Source organism: Vigna umbellata, chromosome 8, assembly GCF_029865625.1.
Source record: "Vigna umbellata cultivar VRB3 chromosome 8, Vumbellata_1.0, whole genome shotgun sequence".
Lineage (NCBI taxonomy): Eukaryota > Viridiplantae > Streptophyta > Magnoliopsida > Fabales > Fabaceae > Vigna > Vigna umbellata.
In genome coordinates this window covers 18567531-18590337 of record NC_142172.1, presented here as the reverse complement: position 1 = coordinate 18590337, position 22807 = coordinate 18567531, and the positions used below count along the sequence as shown (strand labels likewise).

General features: G+C 27.7%; 1 protein-coding gene and 1 pseudogene across 1 annotated transcript; one reads left to right on the top strand and one right to left on the bottom strand.

Annotated features, from left to right (window-relative positions):
- Positions 1–6784: 6784 nt before the first annotated feature.
- On the top strand, positions 6785–7386 carry LOC148194197 (uncharacterized). The gene has a single exon (XM_088097834.1). It carries the CDS (start codon positions 6821–6823, stop codon positions 7109–7111), a length of 291 nt encoding a protein of 96 aa, XP_087953960.1. The 5' UTR covers positions 6785–6820; the 3' UTR covers positions 7112–7386.
- A 6775-nt stretch (positions 7387–14161) lies between these two features.
- LOC124837403 (ethylene-responsive transcription factor 1B pseudogene) lies at positions 14162–14955 on the bottom strand (annotated as a pseudogene).
- Between the last annotated feature and the right edge of the window lie 7852 nt (positions 14956–22807).

Genomic DNA, 22807 nt, shown 5'->3' with positions numbered 1-22807 from the left:
CCATCTTTTGGCGGTTGAAGCACAAAACCACCTTCTTCGAGCACTTGGAGCAAGCCTAGGGTGTGGGAGCTCTCCCTTCCTCTTCCTTGGGTCTCCACCTCTTCCATTTTATTCCATTGTAAGCTTGAGCTCTCTATGACAATGGAAAGCTAAATCCATTTTTGTTGGGGAATGATGTAACCACAAAACTCTTATGTATTGCAACTATTCTTAATGATATTAAGCTTCTCTCATTGATTGTTAGTGTTTATTTCCTTCTCTTAAAGCTTGTTACAATTTGATCAACCATAGCATGATTTTTTAGTTTGCTTAATATTAGAAATTATTGTGTGAATCTAGAACTAAATTAAACACATAAAGGAAATTGTATCTAGAAATAGAACTTGGACCTTTGGTTGTCTCAAATCTCATTTCATAAAGCGGATGAACTTGTTAGGTTTTCCAAGGGATTGGAGTTTAATAAGTAAGTTTAGGCTCTTTCTACCAAGAAATTGAGTTTGAGTAACTTAGAAGATTGACATTAGCACATTAATGAAGAAGGCGTAGATTATATTTGCAAAAGAATGAAGTAGGTGAAATTATACCCCAAACATCACCAATTCATATAATTTCTAATCATTTCCATTTCTAATTGTTTTAGCTACAAAAGCTCATTTTACTATTGAAGCATTGTATTAATTTTGATTGCATCTAAGTCTCATTTAATGGAATCATTCTTTAGTCTTGATTAGTTAAGCAATTATGTGATTGTTTGGTGTTGCACGAGTCTCTTGGGAAACGATATTTAGTCTTACCAATTTATTATTTGAAACGATTCGGTAGACTTGCTGAACCATTAGTAGTAAGGTGATCAACATCTAATGGTGTTTAAAATATTAAAAATTCATCGTGAAAGTCATTTTCCTATACCTATTAAACATTGACCATCCTACAGACCCAAAGTCTAATGAGATATCATATCGGCCCCTATAGAATCCAATGTTATATACAATTTAAAAAAATTAAAAGAAAAACAGTGTGAGAGCATTTCCCATTTAATGTTTCTTCACGCTCTCTCTTTTCAAGCCTCCAAGCAGTTGCAATGACTTATGCGACCACCACCAGAAGTAAGATTTCTTTCTTTTAACATAAATGCATGTTGCTTAGTTGTCTTGGATATGATTTTCTTTCATTTTTATCGATTGTTTTCATGTTGGGACTTTATTTTGAACACCTTCAAGTAGCAGCGCGATTTATCTTTTCTCCCTCACCAACGGCAACGACGACTCCTCCAATATCCTCCAACTTCATTCAAGCTTTGTTTTGTACGCTAAATATTGAATGAATATTTCGTATACGTGTTAGCAAGTTTCGATATGACTTGATCTGAATGAGATTTTACCATTATGTTTCGCATTATTTTATTTATCGTGGCCAATTTCTTTTTAGGGATTTGAGGAACTTTTTTTGGAGAAGTTTTTCTCATCGCTTTTTTTTGAGGTTTTGTTGACATGTTTGTACCTTGCACCATATAAATTGATGAGTAGGTGTCTAAATGTAATATTGTATGAAGTAATGCTAATTAATTGATTAAGCAATTAATAGTCATCATACCAAGATAATGCATAGATGTATGGTTTTATTCCCTGCATCGGAATATGAAACCTAAGTTGAAATCTATATTACAAACATAACTCTTACTTTGTTTCATATAATCTACTTAGTTATATTAACATTAACTTATGTTTCAAATATTTCAATTTAATTAGAATTATGGGTAAACTCAAAGAAAAACAAATTCAAGTACTATGTTCAAAGATTGAAATTCTTTCATCTTAAAGTTATTAATTTTCATGTGTCAATTTATGACCTTGATATGTGATTAGTTTCTTTGTCATGTTTAGTGTAACAAGCAGTCAGGTTCATAGGCACGTGGCTATTATGTCATGTAATGGATAAAAATCATCATTCAAGCAAAAATTAGAGAAGATTGGATTTAGGTAATAATATATATCTTTCACATATTAGAAATCGCATCAAACTTTAAACATTAATATCCACACATAATGAAGTTGTGTTATTTTTCCAACAGTTTAAGAATCCATTACCTATAACAGATAACACAATGAAGAAGATAAGATAGGAGTGAGCATTGTATTTACTAGAACAATGGAGTTAAGACCCACAATAACAATTGTATTGTTAATTTATTGGTAAGTGTACCAAATCGTTCAAGTAATATAAAATGGTAAGACCAAGTATCGTTTCCCAAGAGACTCGCGTAATACTAGTTAATTGCACTATTAACAACTCATATAGACTGAAGAACAACAAATCAATTGAAAAACAAGTGCAAAGAAGATAAAATTTCAACTATACAAGTTTGGACTTTGGTGTTTGAAGACACTTAGACATGGACTAGACTAGAAATGGTATGAAATGACATTGTTAAGGTTAGTTTTCACTGATTCACTCTTGTGCATACACAATTTCATCTCCTCTCCATCAAATTACTAAAGTCAATCCACAAAATTACTCTAGCCCTAATTCCTTAGGGGAAAGAGCCTAGCTTTTCCCTATTAAACTCCAATTTCTTGGAAAATCCAACAAGCAAAACTCGCATTAAGAACTAGGATCTAAGACAACAAGTGAATCATCTTTCATTCCTAGAATCAGTGAACCACTAGGACTCTTGTTTAAGTTCTAGATTACACAAGATACATTCTCATACCCATGAATCAAAGATCAAGCCATGAATGGAAACAAGAATACTAGCAATTGATAAAAAAGGCATAAATATATTCAAATCGTTCATCAAATACACAAGAGTTCAAATGTTACATTTATCCCCAACAAGATGGGTTTGGCTCTCCATTTCCATGGAGAACCTTAGAGCTTACAAAATGGCCATGGAAGAAGAATAAGAACCCCAAAGGGGAAGAAGGGAGTATTCCCACGAACCCTAGCACCACTTCAAGCTCTCCTCTAAGTGAAATCGCACCTCTAAACCACCAAAGACCCAAACTTCTTCGCGTTTTAGGTTTAAATAAGCTCAAACTGCCACATCAGTAAAAGTAGCGCTCAGCGCCCCTATAGAGGTGCCCAATGCGACCTCTGCAGAATTGGATGGCGCTCATCACCCCTGATGGGGCGCCCAAGCGCAAAATTCTGGCAAATTATGGATTTTCACCGCTCAGCGTAGCCCAGCGGCAGTTTAGCGGCAGCTCAACGACAGAATTCTAGAACTCTCTCTTTTTGCTATTTTGTTGCTTTTGTGGTTGGTTCAGTTCTCTACATTAGTGGAAGTTCTTCCAAGCATAGTATTAGCTACAAAATAAGGGGATTAGTGATGAATTTATATCAATGTAGCCCAAAATATAAATAACATTAAAACAAGATAAAAGAGAGGATTTAAGCAAGAAATAAGCTAAAAGGGAGTTAATTTTGTCTCTAAAATTAACCTCAAATAATGGTAAGAATTACTGTTATCATGTATTTTGCTTGAAAATTGTCTAACACAAGTTTTTTATTATGAAAATTTTAGTTTTGTTTTAATAGTTTTAGTTTTTATAACTTTAGTGTTAAAAGTTACATTTTGTGTTTTAATAGTTGTTAGAAAAGAAAGACCTTATATCTCAAGCCAAGAGGGGAGGTGAATTGGATTAACCCTTTTAAAATGATCATTTCAAAATCTTTATGAGTTCTTTGCTTTCTTGAAATCAATAAACAAAAAGTAATTAACAAGAGAGAAAGAGTAGAGAAAGATCAACATAAACAATCTATATTGGTTCGGCTAACACAAGCCTACATCCAATCCTCCTTCAACAACCTTAGTTGAAGGGAATCCACCATAATTGATTGAGTTTACAGAAATATAGAGATACCCCTCTCAATGCACTCCTTTCACCACTCAAAATCAATATAGAAATCCAAGAGATGAACAATCATTAATCTCTTACAATACAGGAGCACTCACAGCCCTTAACCCCTAGCAAACCCGCACAGGAAAACAATACAAAGATTGTCTATGAAGAACCTGATCTCTAAGTTACACTCCTCTAGTGCAGATCAAAACAGAACATCTTTAGCACAAACTCTTGAATGAATCTTGATGGGTAATCAACCAAAGTACTGTAGATTCTTCAAGAACTCTTCTTGAAAGCACCTATAATCACAACTCACTGAAAAATGTTAATATTTGAAAATGATAAAGTTATTGGAATAGGTTTCAAGTCACACACACATACATATATATATATATATATATATATATATATATATATATATATATATATATATATATATGATTTTCAAATCATACCGCATTATAATCGATTATGTTACTTGCATAATAAATTATGCTTTTTTTCTATTTTAACATATTATCCTATGAGTATAATTGATTATTTAAACACTTAAGCCTATTATTGATTCATTGAATAATCTTAACATATTAGGCTATTTATATAATTGATTAGACTATTTCTCTGTTTTAATCGATTAGCAAACTTATGTAATCGATTATTTCTATAATTGTCTATATTAGTCATCCATTATTCATCTTTAATACATTATCTCACTTATATAATAGATTATGCATTTTCTCTGTTTTAATCGGTTATATACTTTGTATAATCGATTACTACATAATAGTTTGCCCCTATTAAGCTTTCTAAATAACCAGGTTAAATCTAACTCATTATATACTGTGTTTAATCAATTATTTCAACCAACAATGATATTATCAATTTGTTTTAAGTATGATTCATTTATCAATAATGGATTTATTTTATTATTCATCATAAAAAACAAAGATATAAAGAGGTAGGTTTAGCTCCCCCATCAACAACAGTTTTAATTTTGAAATATAATCTACTAAAAATTTTATAAACTATTTTAAAACACTTCCTATTTTTTATTTTTGGGTAAATTTTGTAGATAAAAAATAGTTTTAAAAAATGTAGCATTTAACCATGTTACTGCATCAATAGACGTCTGTATGACTAAAATTTTTAGATATTTATTTTCAACACCAACATTTATTTGACGTTTTCGACTAAGATGTCAAAATTTCTTCAAACATTAAATGTAAAAAATAACATAGGTAAAAATTTATTTTTGTGATAGTATATATGATTATATTTTAAATAGTATATTATGTATTGAAATAAAGTAATACATGTGAATAAATATCAATTAATTTTAGTTTACATAAAATTTAAAAATATACTTTTATTTAAACTTTGAAGTCTATGATTAATTTCATTCTGCGAAAAGTGTTGTAAAACACAAAAACTTAATTAACCCTTATAAGTTGAACAAAAAAAAGTAAATAGTAAGAATTGGATTGCAAAATTTGTTGTTTGTTAGACATATTGTTTCACCCACTATCACATTGTTAAACGATCCATTAATGTTAAGTTTCACGTATGAGATATATACCTCGACTTAGGATATGTGTTGGAAGTTTTATATCGACTAGTGATAAAGTCAATTTAAAATATATTAATAAATGCAAGTCTTACCTTAAGTTAATTTTTCATGATTAAATTAGATTTAAAATTTACTCGTTAACATTTACAAACTTGTGATGTGAAATGCACGTTTTGTGCTAATGATCCTTTATTTTAATCATTCGGATTCTTTAACCAAATAAATATTTCACATTTTAAAGTAATGTAATTTTTTTTTCTTTTAATTCTCTCTATTTTTTCCCTTCGGATGAATACTTATTTGCGTTTACCACCTTTTTCCACACTCATCAATTTCACCTAAATTCAGTAATTTCTCATACTAGTTTTGCTTCCTCTTTTTATCATTCGTGCTGATAAATGAGTATAATTGCTTCAGAAGTAAAAAATATATATATAAAATAGCAAAACAATCTTCAAAATTGTTGGCTCTATAAATATCCTTAAGTTAGATAAGAAAAATTGAAAAATTAACAAAGACAGAGATGAAGAGAAGAGGCAAAGAACGAGTGGCTATATATATATATATATATATATATATATATATATATATATATATATATATATATATATATATATATATATATATATATATATATATATATACAGAGAGAGAGAGAGAGAGTTTTCAAATTGCATATATATAATATAGTCTCAATTTTATCTTCAAGTTTAGTTCAAATATTAAAGATTTAACTTGATTGTTAGTGAGAGTGGGTAAAGAAATTGAGGTTAGCGTGGACTGAACAGTTTTGAAATTTCTTCAAAATTCTAGAATGATCTCTGCAAAGTTAGACTTAATATTGCATGTAGTAATTTGAAAAGTATCCACAGATAATAATTAATTCACCTAAATAGTATTTTTTTTTTCTATTATGAAACTAAGATGAATATGGGGATAGTAAATTTTATTAATCACAGCCAGTCAATCACATTTCAATATGATGATAAGATATATGAAAATGTTTTTCTTTTTTTTTTATGAAAATAAATATAATAACAAAGCACTTTGGTACTCCAATTAATCCTATTAAAAAAACACAATAAATATCGAATTTTTTTAACAAGTTCATCCACCCACAATCTACTAACCTAACATTATATCCCACGCCAAAGACAAAATACGAGGAATGGGTCAAACTTCATGAAACTGAAGATTGAGTGCAATAATGATTAATCTTATCTTGATTAACTCAAACAAGAAAAATCTATATACTAATTTAACCTTGATAGCAATGCACCACCAATAATGCATTAAAAAAGACACGTGTCATTATAAGATAGGTTCGAACAACACTATAAATATGATGTTATGGCTCTTGTACTTTCACCATAACTCGAAACATAAAACCCAGTATCAAGAACAGAAAATGTCTTCCAAATTCATGTCCCTATGCCTCCTGGTAATACTTGGGATGGCCCTTCTGGTCACCACTTCCCTAGCTGATCGTCGTTTACTTTCAACGGAGGAATCCTCCGTGGAAGACAGCCATGACCACCATCATCACCATCACCACCCACCAAGAAAACACTGGCCTCCAACCACACAACATGAACCTTCAAAAGTAGAAAACAAAGAACACACTGAGGAAGAGGATGGCCACCATAAGCCTCCTTCAAAGAAAAAACCATGGAAGAAGCATCCTCCTTTGGGAAACTAGTCTTGCCATTCGTGAAGCTTCTACTGTCATGCATGCATGCATGCACTCTTATGGTTTACTTAGAGCGTAATCCTTTGGCTCTTGAAATAAAGAAATTTGATGTTATTTTCTTGTATTCGTACGTTGGTGTCTGCTTTTAATACTTTGGCTTTGTCCAAGGAATATATGTGCATGCTACATATGCATGCAATTACGTGTAATCTAATTTCTATTTTCGTAATATGCAGCTGTGTGAGAATTTGATATTTCAATAAAATGAATTTGTGTTTCCTTTATCATTGAGATTATAATGTCAATCAAGAATATAGAACTGCTAAATAATTTCTACAACCACACATGCTATATTTTTAAAGAACCAAAATCAAATTTCTTTCAAATCTGATATATGAAAAATAGAATTAATTATTAGTTTTATAGAATATTATTCTGCACAAAAAATCAGACTTAATAAAAAGAAGTTCGCTTTAATCAAAACCTTTAATTTATATAGAAAAATAAATTATTACAAGAAAATAAGTATTTGATATCGATAAAAAATCAATTTTGAGCAAATGTATATATTACAAGAAAATAAGTATTTAATATCGATAAAAAAATCAATGTTAAGCAAATGTGTATACTAGTTAGTAACATCAAATTTTCATCACATATATAATGAACTTTAAAATTATATTTTAATTTAAAAGCGTGATTTTTGAAGATCGACTTTAAATATTTTAAACTAAACTAAACTAATATGTTCTAAATTAATTTTTAATTAGAATGATGGTAACATTTTAAAAAATATAATTCATTATTATAAATGAATAATTTTGCAACTAACCTACTTTTTCATCTTCAACACACGTAAGAAACAAACAAATAAATAGAAATAACAAAATAAATTGAGTTACACATAAATTCAAAGAATAATTGAAAAATGACCATTTTAAAAGAAAGAGAATTCCATTTTATTGAGAGAAGAGAATATATTTAAGTGTAAGAATTTATATAGAGAAATAAGTTTAAAAAAATCTTGAGTTCTTATATCACAATATTTTATCATGCTTAAATATGAGTTTCTTTTGTCTAAATACATAAAAATATTAAAAGCAATAATATTAATTTCAACTAAAAAGACAGCAACATTAATAAATATTAAAAACAATTAGAATCAGTTTAATTAATACGGGCTTAAATAAATATTAAGTTAAATAATATTATAAGTTAAATTAATATTAATTATTCAATCTTATATTTATTTTTATTTAAATAAATATAAATCTAAAAAATTAGAACCAACCTAATCAATGTTAATTTAAATAAATATATATTAAAATTAAATAAAATTATAAGTTAGACCAATGTTAGTTTTTATATATTCATTTTTTTTTTATTTTAACTTTTGAGTTAAAATTAAGTTAGCCGACTACATTCCTATTTTTTTATTAATTTTTTTGTTTCAAATTACTTGTAAAAATATAAATTAATCAAAACCAAACATATAAGCTACCTATAGCTTATATCTTTTATAATGTTATTTTGAAATTTTGGTACAAATATCTTGTTTGCTTGTGAGAGTAAGGAAGAAATTAAGTTTAAAATCCGTATCTTCTAGAGTAACCTTTTAGTATTTAAGAAGTTTTTTTTTATTATGAGTTAAAATTAATTTATATATAAGTTAAATTTTGACTATTAAAGAAAATATTTTTGTATTTGGTTTTCTTTTTCTTGTAGAAGTGTTTATATATATATATATATATATATATATATATATATATATATATATATATATATATATAAAGTATGGTCATACACGTCCTTCACTAACAAGTTTTGCAACCTCTTTCATTAATAGCTTTGAATTTTCTATACATTATTAAAATACATTAAAAAGATATTCAAAAATAATAAATCAAAATATTAAAATATCTAATAAAATAATAACAGAAACATAAAATTAAAACATAAAATTAAAACAAAGCTTAAACGGATGACATCCTTCAACGGATGTCAACATCCGTTTAAGGCGAAACGGATGTCGACATCCGTTTTGCCTTAAACGGATGTTGACATCCGTTGAAGGATGTCATCCGTTGAAGGATGTCATCCGTTTAGGCTTCGTTTTCATTTTACGTTTTAGGGTTAAAGGATTATTGGAAGAATTATTGGAAGGGTTTAGGGTTTAGGGTTTAGGATTATTGGAAGGATTATGACTACGTACCTGGAAAGGAACCACGACAAGCACATTACACCACAAACGCACTACACCACGTACTGCACCGAAAGCAAGAGGAAGATTGCTTGATAATTCTTTTCACGATCACTGAGCTTTGCAGAAAAATATTTTACTCATACAAGGAACTACGTCAAAAACAAAATGACCTTTTGATTTATCCAGAACAATGATAGACCTTGCTATTTGCACCCCATAACCTAATAAAAATGTTGACCTTTTCTCAGCTTTTTAACTCTTTAAAGAGTAATTAAAAAAAATAATGATGATAGGTAGGTTGCATTTTAAATTAGGATAAAGATAGTTTGAGACCAATTTTTGAGAAACTTTTGGGTAGTTATTAATTTCCTTTAAAATAATACTAAAATCGTTTAACACAAATTTCACCTTTCTTTCTTTCCAAACAACTTTTTCATTTGAAATTTCACATAAAAAGGTCTTTGTTTAGATGTGACATTTTTTTAATTTTAATTTTCAAAATATAACTTGTCACAATATGTTATCTAAATTAAAATAATAATAATAATAATAATAATAATAATTTACAATTAAATTTAATAAAAATAAGCTATATCCATGATAACAAAAATATAAATTAGATGTAACATTGTTTAATTTAAGGGTTTTTTTTAGAAACAAGCTGTAAAGTTTGATAAATACATTAAACTAAAATTAAATTAATAAAAAAAATATTTAATAAAACAAATACCCTAATTAAAAAAAAAACTACTTAGATTCTTTATTAAATGGAATGTTACGATAAAAACAATGTCACAACCCAGTTTTATCGAATAAGAAATATACAATATTTACTCTTTTTTTATATAGTAACATAACATTTTTTATATGTTTGAAAAGAAAATAAGTATACTGTTAAATAAATAAAATAAATCCATGGTTATTGTTTTTATAAAGGACCAATGTAGTAACACTTGAGCATTCTTCTATTTTTCTTCTTATCGGTTTTCATGCGGTGCAGCCATTTTCAGTTATTTAAGAAAAGTATAAAAATTTTAAAAGTAAAATTAAGTTACTTAATTAATTAAAAACAAGCTTTTGTATTATCATGGCTCTCATAAGGTATTAATTTAATATCATCTTTACATGGAAGGAGCGGGGTAGTAAGAGAAATTCACAAGTTTGAGAAACTAAGGGGTGCAATTAGAAAAGGAGGGGATGCGAATTTGGACAACCACATGACCCAAAAGGATGGGTCGAATATCGCATGGGCTTGTGAAATCTATTTTGTAAGGCAGCTCTAATAAACAATTAAATATTTGATAATATTGATAAACACTTGATTAGTCAACTTGTCATTGATGAATAATTTGATGATTAGTATATAATGAGAATACTTGGAGCATTTGTACTTCTCTTTCAAAATGTTAGCCAAATTCACTTAATCATGGAAGGTGGGAAGCACAATCAATCAAAGTTAAATCATGGATTTCCACTAATACCAAACTAACCATGCTAACTTGACTTGACCATGACCATGAAATTTCCATTAATATTCATTAATCAAATGGGAATTAGATTTTAATAATTGGTAGATAAATGTTAGTTTTAGTTTTTAAGACCACCGAAAGAAGAAACCAAGAGAAAATCGTGGAAAATTAAGAAGGATATAATAATGACACGTGATGATTAAAATTCAAAAGAAGTCAGAAGATGTTGGATTGTGGTCAATTTTGTGAGTTAGACCAATGTAATAGGAATTGGGAGAAGAAGCTTCTTTTTGCCTCAAACTTGGACTGTAAAACATGACCAGGAGTTTAATATTATACATACCAAGTTTGGATTTGATAACGTTTTTCGACATTCCACCAACTTAGTTTAAGGTTCTTTCCTTGCCCTTTCCATTTTCATTTTCTTCAAAACATTGCTCATCACATCCTAATATTTTTCTTCTCCTTGCATTTTTTAATTCCATTTCCCACAATTAAATTTTGGTTTCTTGGTCCCTGTCTCAAAAAATAAAACTTGAATATTAAGAACTTGCTTGGAAGAAACTATTGCATCAGAATTAAGAACTAAATATAAATTTTTACTTGAAATTAAAATTTTATATTTTACATAATCATTCTAATCCAATTATGTTTCAATTAAGGATGACAAAAATACTCGTACCTGCAAATAAAATCCACAGACAAAATCTACAACAGATAGTTAGTACCTACGAGTATTTGTTATCTGCAGTAGCAGAAATTTTAGTACTCGCTTATAAACAATCCGAGTGTGAATATTATACTACTCATACTCGTTGGAATTCGTTACTTACAAAGAAATAAAAATAAAAAATAATTTATATTTTATTAAGTTATATTAAATTAAAATTAATTTATATTTATCAAGTTAAATTTAATTAAAATTTAATTTAATTTATATTATTATTATATATATATATATATATTTGTAATTTTATTTAAATTTTAATTTTAATTTTTTTTAAATATTTGTGGATATCCATAAGTATCCGCAGGTATTTTTGAAATAGATATTCACACGGCTAGCGAATAGATGGCAGATAAAATTTTTTGTTGTAAGTCGGATAGTGAGTAGGCTCTATTTATGTCTAATCTGATCCGACCTATTATCATCCTTAGTTTCAACGTGTCAAACAACTTTTTAGACTCACATTTAAATTGTTTACACGATTTAACACATTTCAATTCAAATGTTAGTTTAAAACATCATTTAACATGTAAAACAAAAAAAAATTATTAGATTAAGATAACTATATCCATTCATTTTTAAAGTTTGAAAACAAAGACAAATTTTGATTTCTCATTCAAGTTTAGAGACTACAAAAATATAGTTAATCCTTTTAAACAATTGTTCACAATAAATTAATTTTAATTTGAAAAAATAATTTCAATTTTTCTCCATTTATCTTCCCTTGTTTATAAATACCAAGAGTTACTTTTAATATATTTCTCATTTTTTTATCTATAAAACTTGAAATTTCACTTAAAAATCTAATTTGAAAATTTCAAATCAATTAGAAACATAATTAAATTATAATTTATAAATGAGATATAAACATTATCATATAATTCAATTTTATGATATTATAATCATTCAAAACTTATCATAATCTAGTTTGTTAGAATTATTATGTCATCTACTATTAAAATAAATTTCACATTAATTAAAAACATGATATAATATATAAAAGATATGACATAATATACAAATGTATAGGTCTCACTTTATACATTGATTTTGTGAATTAATATGAAAATAACACTAATTATTTTGACTGTTGACTTGTTAATCAACTATGTTCATCTGAGTCTTTGGTTTTTGTAAGCAATTAGTTATTAGTTATAAAAGGTGACGAGGGAAACCTAGCCTCCTACCATGGCAAGATAGGTATGCCACTTCTTTTGAACATATACACTTGTCATGAAAAGGAACCATTTCAAATAAAAATAAAAATAAAAATAAAAATGTTAAATCAACATGGGACCCTAAACCATGCATCATCGATGAAATAATTGTTGGAAATGTTGTCATCACTTTTTACGATCGTTATCGTCATAAAACTATCACATAAAAACACTATTCTTTCTTGTCTTGCTTCATAAATCTCAAAATTTGTCATAATATGAAAATTTTTCACCCTTCAAGACAATAGGCATAAGAAACCCTCGTGTGTGCTTACACGTGTGCAAACCTTAGCCTTACAAATTGACTCAAATGCTTAGAAAAGTAAACTCTTACTTGATGGATGTTTAAATTCTACTTTTTATTATTTCTTTTAATGTTCCAAATTATAATTTTTAAAGATGCAACATTTATATTTAATGTATGAAGGACAAGCTTTCCTTTTGATAATTTTCATGAATTTAATACTCAAACTATTGTTTTTTATTTCCTTTGAATTTAATAACAGTAAATTAAAAGCCCCACAAAAAGGACAACCAAGTATCGAAATTTTCTATGGAAGGAATGAATCTTTGGTTGTCAAGAAGAGAATATACTCTTGGGTATGTTTAAAACAATATTTTTAAATGAAAAAAAAAAGAAAGAAATATTTTATTTTTTAAATTACGAGAAATTATATAACGTTATAGAAATAAAAACATCAAAACATTATAAATTTATATTAATTTTTTTTTATTTTTCACTTTTACTATAAAAACCATTAAATTGTTTGAAGAATATTTATTATATTACTTTGTTTTCTTTCTTTAAAAATTTATCCCCGAGCATATTCCTATCGTATACCTAATAAAAGTCTTACATCCAACAGTAAACGTTTAAAATAATTCACACTTGCCACAAGAAAATGAAGAAAACAAATCAAGAAACTCATTTGTATTAAATTCACATGAATCTCTTATGGAACCATGCAATATATAGTTTTATCAAAAACAAGAAGAAAATTAGCTGAAATTATTTATACACATATTTATCCAAAAAGAGATGAGTGTTATGTTCCTTTCATGTATATTAACATGCCAGCTAAAAAGAAAAAGGTCCCAAATATTACGTATTTTGAACTTAAAATAAAAACAAAAACAAAAAGTTCAACTGAAACAATGTGATTTGATCATTCTAAAATAGCAAACAAAATTAATAACATAGAAAAGTCAGTTGAAAGGACATAACTTGTAGAAATATCTTTAAGACTTAGGGTTTCACAAGAAATAAATAATGAAAACAAAAAACATAGGAAATATAACTAAACATTGAACAAAACAAACATGAAAAAACGGGAGTAAGTTGAACTAAGCAAAACTTGGATAAATATTTAAGAATTAGGATTTACTAATGATCTAAGCAATCTAGAAAAACATAGGAAATATAATTAAACAAGATCAATAAAGTAAACAATAATAACAATATAGCTTGACCTAATTTGTTTATCAAAGATTAAAAACAATGGTTCCTATGATTCACCAAGTACATCTAGCATCACTAGAAGACATCATTAACAATTGTTCCAAATACTCTTCTCCCAAGTCTTCCAACACAACCACGTTTTCTAACCTAACACTATCACTCTCTTGTGTCTCTTCTTTCTTTTTCTTTGTAGTCATTTTGCGTCTCAATGAATGTCTCCTCTTCAAGGCCACAACGGGAGAACAACCTTCAAGTTGAGAGAATGAGCAATCCATATCTCTCAATGACTCCTTTACTTTCTCCACGGAAAAGTTGAGTACCGCGGCAGAGCCTCGCATGACAAAGGCAGCTTGGTCATACGCCAACGCTGCAGCCTCGGCGTTGTCGAATGTTCCAAGCCATACCCTTATGCCATGTCGAGTAGAATCTCTTATCTCTGCCGCGAACTTTCCCCATGGTCGTCTTCGCACACCTCGAAAACTCTTACCATTGCTATTACTACTACTACTTTTGTGTTGTTGTGAATTCACCTCTTCTTCTTTGATGACGAGTTTGCATGAGTTGTTTTGTTCTTGATATGATGTGATCATGCCATAGAGAAGCATCTCTTCGGGATCATTTTCGTTGAAAGGGAGATGGTGATGAGGAGATCCCACTGAAGATTCTGAAGAGTTTGATGAATAGAGAATGGAAGAAGAATCCATTGAAGAAGGGATACGAAGGAAACAGAGTTGCTCTGTTTTGGATTAGTTTTGGAACACACGGCTTTTAGCTTATATAGGGAATGAAATTTAAGAGTCAACACCTATACCTACTTCACACTTGGATAAATAAACGCTTAAATCCATTTTAATTTTTTCTCCATAGAAATTTCTAGATATAGTCATTTTTAATTCTTGATTGTTTATATTAAACAATTTTAATCCCTATAAATATGTTATCTAAATTTCCAACAATATATATAGTTGATATGAAAGGAGAAAATATTATTATTCTAGAGTCAATCTCAATAGTCTTTTTACATAAGCGGCTAGTGTGGAAAATATTGAATCAATTGGTGTTATATTAAAGGTGATACCGTTGGCTATTCTCAAACCATGTTTCCAATACTTTATTTTTAATTATATTCTTCTTTTTGGAGGACAAAAAGAGATTAAGAATTACAATAAAAGTTCTCATTTATAATATTCATGTTTGTAATAAATTAATGAAACAAAGTGTGTTGGATGTTTTGGTGGGGAGAGGAAGTAACGTGTCAGGTGGAGTATTTTCTTAAGAGAAATGTTAATTTAGTGTTGTTAATAAATACTAATCACAAAAATAATTATGTTAATATGAATTTTTTATATAAAAAACTTACTTTTTATTAATTAAAAACTATATTTTGTAATATATTTTACTATTGTTTTAAACTAAATTTAAATTTTGTAACTTTTATTCACGTATTAATCATTTAACTAGACTTTTTCACTTTACAAACAAATTCATCTTAAAATTTACTATAACTTTGACCTCTTAACTGACACTCCAAAATTCATCAATGAAAACTTTTTTAAATAAAAAATAATAATACAAAACATAGAAAAACCACACACATTCATAACAAAAATTACACTTCAATAACATAAATAAAATATATCTATTTACTAATAAAAAATAAATTAATTAATTTATCAACACAATGAATAATTTTTTAAAAAAATATAAAAAACTTTGAATTTCTTATTACATATTTTTTATTCTAATATTAATTTCTAATACATCTTTAAATATTTCGGATCAAACATCACACTTTTCTAATATTAAAAAATAGTTTATATATATATATATATATATATATATATATATATATATATATATATATATATATATATAATATAGCATAACTTAAATCATTAATATTTATAAATTAAATTTTAATTATTAATTGCTATAAAATAATTAAATAAGTAAAATTAACAATAATTTTAACTTATCATATTAAAAACATTAATCAGTTAGAAATTTAAAAATAATTAAATATTTAAATATTTTTCAAATACATATGTATAAATAAAATTAATGTATTAGTTCAACCGATCTTAATAAAATTAGCTTAAATTTTCGACCCATTTTATGGTAGGAGTGCATCCCCTCTATTTACGGCGATCATTAGGTTGGAAATCATTGAACATACGTAAACCACGTCAAGTTCAGAAGGAAAATTATGATTTTTAAATAGAAAAATATCTTTTCCAACCATTTTTTTTTTACAATTTTTTTTCAACGCAGTGATTTATAATTGATCTGTTTCAAATAATAAAATAGTAAACGTAATTTATTGTTAAAAAATTATTAAAATATATTAATGTCAAATCAAGAAAACCAAATTACATTATTTTGATCTTACATTTGTACCACTATTCATGCTTTATGTGCCCAACAGTGTTTGTATAATGTTTCAAGATTTCATATTATGAAATATATTCCTATATTTTAACTTAAGTGGAGAAGCGGAAAGAAAAATAAAATGCAAAACTTCGTAATTTACTTTAAATTCATTCACTTTTTAAATGAAGATAATTTAAAAAATATAGGCATTCTTGAGACAAAATGTATATTAAATAAGGGTACGGTGTCAATATTTACAAATTATTATTATTATTTTTATATATCCAAACCGATTTAATAAATAAAGAATTTAAATGTGAAACTCATTATATATTAACTATCCTAAAATAAGAAGAAATAATATTTATGAATTATTTATAAAGTGTAGAAATTCGTAATTTGCTTTAAATTCATTCACTTTTATGAAAATAATTTAAAAGATACAGGCATTCTTGAGACATGTCAGAACCATTAAAATCCACTCAAGGACCATCTTAGTGGATTACATGTGTCAAGAAGGGGGTCTGACACTCAGATGGTGGAAGGCAGGTGTGAGCAGCTGAGTGGCCGTTCGGTTTTGACGTTGGAAGGAAAACTCTAAGTTTCAGTAATTCACGCCACTCACTGCATGCACCCTTCTTCCCCAGATTTTGAAAAATCTCATTTTCTCCTCCTTCTCACTACATCTTCTTCATCTTCTCTCTAGGAAAGCCTCACCGTTTCTTCCTCCGATCAAGGCACCATTTCTACTCTCTCGGTGTCAAGAGCTTTTGATTAAACCGATCGGTTTGTGAAGCTGAGCTGGTAAGTTCTTCTCTTCACTCAGCCGTGCGGTTTTCTGGACATGCAAACCAAGTTCTGGTTTCATGTGTTGGTTACTTTCTAAAATTTGTAGTTCTGATAGTGTTTTGATTTTACTTGGTTTAGTTTTGGGGAATTGTTGAGCATTGAGGGTAGAAGGACTTGTAGTGGTGTGAACTGTATTCTGCCTCTGTGAACGCTCGGTCACATTAGAGGTAAGAAAAGTTTATTTAATTTGATTTCTATGTTTATTTGGATTGTATGTATGCTCGTTGAGTTGATGAATTAATATGAAATATGATTGTTGTTATCTTTTGGCTGTATGAAAATTCAATATGATATGGATGTATGAAATTATGAATATAGATGTTGAGAAACGAATTGAGATAAATAATTCTAAGTATGAAATTCCCTGTGATAATGTATGTTCGTTATTGAATGGTCTTTGACCGTTCGGTTTTTCTCGGAGACTCGTTTAGAACTGAACTCTTTCATTTGGAAGGAGTTTATGTTGGGGACGAGCGTCTTTGTCTAGTACAATTTGTGTACAGGCATTCCACCAAGGATATTATTTCCTTGACATTTTGATATAAATTTAAGTATGTCTATAGGTAGTAGTATGTTCGTTCGTTCTTGAATATTAATTAAATAATATCTTATATTCCAAGCGTTCGTACGATTTAGAGCTAGGTCTTTCACCAAGCGTTCGTACTATTTAGTGTTGGGTCTTACACCAAGCGCTCATTCTCTTTTCTATAATCTACCCTGATGAAAATAGCGTTCGTCCAAATTCAATATTGTTTTCTCTCTACCGTGCTCGGTCTTTGATTGACATTAGATTTTCTTGATGTTAAACTCATTTAAGCTAAGTAATTATAAGCGTTCGGTTCCTTCATGTGATTCTTTTAAATATTATCCTTTGAATGTCTTGAAGTGTCTATCTCCATTGGTTTCAGCCTAGAGTCTTAGTACTTGGCCTGGGTTTTTCAGTGTTCGATTTGAACTCTCAAGATTCAGTTCATTAAATTGGCTCACTTGGTAAATAACATTCATTTTGTTCGTTCTTGTGATATATGATTGTACTCTGGTTCTTTCTCAACTCGATAGTAACCCTCTCGGTCTTAATCTGTTCTGGAACTGGAGACCTCTTGGTCTCGCTCCAAGTGTTCGGTCTCGTTCTGAGTTGGGGGTGAATGTTTGGTATTTGGCAATCCTAAGGGATTTTATTCAAATTCATTGGATCTTCGTTCAAATTGAGGTTTAATAGTAAAAGATGATGAATTATTTTATGGAGGAAACGTAATTGATTTTTAACGAGTATTCCGGGGAGGAATATCTCATGAATGGATATTGGAATTTGGTAAAGTATGAATGTGAGCATGCTAAGCTGGCGGTTCATCCTGATGTTCCGTGATTACTTGTTCTCACGTAGAGAAAGGTAAGTCATGCGTGGGAACGACAGGAGGTCTTAGTTCTTATGGTTAATTTGAACAGATAGGACTAACCTCGGGTGACAGCTGTTGAGGGTATCCCAATTACTACATCACCCGGGTGAACGAACGTCGTAGCTACACAAAATTCATACAGTCCGGACAGTCAGTCTACTATTAGGCTTTACATGAATGAGTTAATGAATTATCTTGTGTGATTGAATTGTGTGAAATATATGCTGATATATGAGTTGAATTACATAAGCTTACCCTATGTTTCCTGTCTTGTCTGTTTTGTACGTTCGATTATCTTTCTGTTGCAATGATCATCCATGTGGATGTGAGCAGAAGGAGACGAGCTGCTGGAAGAAGCGCTGGAAGAAGAGAACTTAGTTGAAGTAGAAGTTAAGACCGAACAGTAGAACTGTTCGGTCAGTTTATTAGTATTAGTTGTAAGATGATCGTCCGATCATCTTTTCCCTTTTCTTTTGAATGACTGTCCGGTATAGCTCTTTTGTAAACCGTTCGGTCGGGAAATGCTTAGGTTGTACATATTTAATTTTCTTGTCTTTTTGTAAGGCCGTTCGACCACAAGCGTACATTCTCTATTAATGTAAGACTGATATGTAATATTATTCAATGTGATTATTCTATCATATAGTTTTAGACTGTATTTTTGGGATGTTATGTATATTGAATAAAGGAAGGGCGTATATGATAATATTTATAATATTATTATTATTTTTTTATATATCCAAAATGATTTAATAAATAAAGAATTTAAATGTGAAACTCATTATATATTAATTTTAATTATAAAGGAGAAATAATATTTATGAAATATTATAAAATAACACTAAAAAGAGAAGTTAATTGTTATTTACAACATAATCATAATGGATAAAATACATTACTTTTGTAATTAACATATATATTTGTATTAAAGTTTTTAATTCTTTGTTTTTTTATATAATAAACAAAATCAGACGATAATATGATTTATAAGATAAATAATAATCAATTACCAATAAGACCTTTTAAATAAGGATTTTATTTAATAATTTGAAATTAGTTAGATAATAAGTAAAGTGATTGAATTCAACATACGTACGAAAATAAGGGATGATGTAAACTTTTTTCTCGAATGCATGAATTCATGGTTGAAGGTAAAGTTTGAGATTACATTGTTTTATTTTTTAACCTTCATAGGCTTAAGGAAACCATAGATATTATCATACCTACATTGACAATTATTTCATTCAGATACCTACATCGACACAACTTCACAGTGTTTAAATTGATTTCAAAAAACATAAGTTTTTTAAATAATATGAATTTAAAGTGTACTCACATAATCCAAAGTTGAATCACTGCAATATTCAATGTCTGATTTTCCTGAATTATTTCAAATAAATCTAACATATTTAAATATAATGGTATATCACCATTGTCAATGTCAAAGATTATTGCATCTCGAAAAATTAAACAAACCGTGTTTGAAACAAATTGGACAAAGTCCTAAAACTTCTGAATTAGATTAATATTTTGGTCAGACTAGAAGTCGGGCTCAGGTCTTAAATTATATGTAATTAGGGATTATTTTGTAATATTGAGGTTATGTAAAACATAATAAATAAACTTAAATATGAAGTTTGTGTTAAAGGCTATGTAACAATGTACTTAACAAAAACATGTTTCATTCTCACAATCCAACATAACTTTTGCCATTAAGAATAGATAAGGTAGATTGAAATTTTCCACATCCATCTAAAGCCATGATTGTAGTGTTTTTTTTAATCTCAAATCATTTCGAAAAATTGTTTTTGTTTCTACAAATAATATTAATATTTTAATCTCAAGACTACTAAAATAATATTATTATAATCAATTATGATATTAGAGATATTACTTGTTTTAAAATTTAAATTTTTATCACAATTATATTTTTGAAAGACATTTAAGAAGATTAAAAATATATATTTAAATTATCATATTTGAGGTCTTATTACTTGTTTTAAAACTTAAAATTTTATCATAGTTACATATTTAAAAGACATTCAAGAAAATTAAAAAAATATATATTTAAATTATCCTTAGTACTAAAACAAATAATATATTAAAATAAGTCTCGTACTGTGAAATCATTATATAAATTTTAGACTATCAATGCCTATCTAAAATAATAAAAAACATACTCAAACACTACTATAACCGCAACTGTAAAAAGAAAACCTCTCGACCATCCTTTTATTGTACGTACTTGTTCATTTTAATATGCTCTCTTTTAGCTCCGTCTAATTTTAGTTTCAACAGTTTTTGTTAAGTTATAAATAATTAAAAATAATATTTCAAAATTCTTAGATATTTTAAAAAATTATAAATTCAAATATATTTTATATAAGTTTTTAATCAGAATACGATGTATATATTAAAATCATTTATTTATGTTAAATGTTATTTATAAAAAAAAAACATGTTTTCTGCAACGCATATAATAAACTACTATTTTAAATGGTTAGACGTCAATAGTTAACGTTTGTGTGTATATATATATATATATATATATATATATATATATATATATATATATATATATATATATATATATATATATATGAAAGTTTATTCTTCATTAAACGTAGATATATAAAAAACATGGTATAATTTTCAATTCATATAGCAGTGTAATTAGTCATAATAATTGATAAATACGTGAGTAAACAAGGAAAGAAAATTAAAACATGATTATGTAAAAACATGTTTCCAGAAAAAAAAAATTACGTCGAGAGGTCAATTTTATGTTCTTTCATTTCACTATCATGTATGCTGTTTTCTTTTCAATTAATTGTTTGGTCGATTTAAAACTTGGAAAGGAAACCAAAGTATGATTAGTAGTGTTGATAGTCGACAAAAATTGTTGAGAAAGCTCCAACCTAGGTCATGATGGTAGGCCCTTTTGAATGGGAAGAATCACAAATTAAAAGGGTTCACATTCTTAATTAAAAAGAAAAAAGTCATTATAGACACAATTTTATAATATTTATCATAAAATTAATATATATAAATTTTTAATTTTTTTTCTTATTCGTAGATTTGTTTCAATTATTTTTTCAAATTCTAATTAAAGAAAAAAATAACAAGTTCACATTCTAACCAAAATTAAAGTTGCACTGTTATGCCTTTAGAGAAATGTTAGACTTAATTCTTTTTATTACTATTTATGCAAATCACTAATAACAAAATGATTCCATTAATGGAAATGTTAAAAAATTCTGAGGTTCAATGAACACTGACAGAAAAAGTGCATTGTCATGATTATAGAAATTATATGTAAAAGAAATGTAAGTGTACAAATCCATTTGAACTTCTATAAACATTGCATCAACCCAGAATTGCATTTGGAGGGACCTCCCATCACAAATTTCTACCATCTTCTTCTTCTCAGCTTGACTTGTTCAGTTCACTTCAGCTTCAAAAATTGTCATAAAAAGTGATACCTACCTATCTTTACTTTACTAAAACCTATGTCTAATCTTATATAACTATACCGTTTAATGTAAATCAGTTGACGCAAAGGATTAGGATAGATGTGACATCTCAGATTTTAGCACTTCCAATGCATATCAATTTCTCCCTATCTATGTGTAAATGTAGTTTGATCATAAAATAGTTTTTCATTTATGGTTAAATCGATTCTTAAAATCATAATTTTAATAATGAATATTCCTTTACGATATTTACTAGTAAACATTTTTTATATATACATTTAAAACAAACATTTTGTTAATAACATTTCACGTATTTAATTAAATAAACGATTAACTTCACTTTTTTTAAGATTTTAGGTTTTTAAAATATATTTTAAAGATAGGGATAAATGTGTTTGAAATTTTAACCCAATTTAGTCCTTTGAAGGATTTAGTTTAACCAAATTTTGCTAAGTTTATTTAATGTTTTAAAAATATTTGATGATAATATTTGAGTTATTTACACTATTTGACACATTTTTTTATTTCAACTAGTTGAAAA

Coding starts and splice junctions, on each gene's coding strand:
- LOC148194197 (XM_088097834.1), top strand. CDS start 6,821: ATGTCTTCCAAATTCATGTCCCTATGCCTCCTGGTAATACTTGGGATG.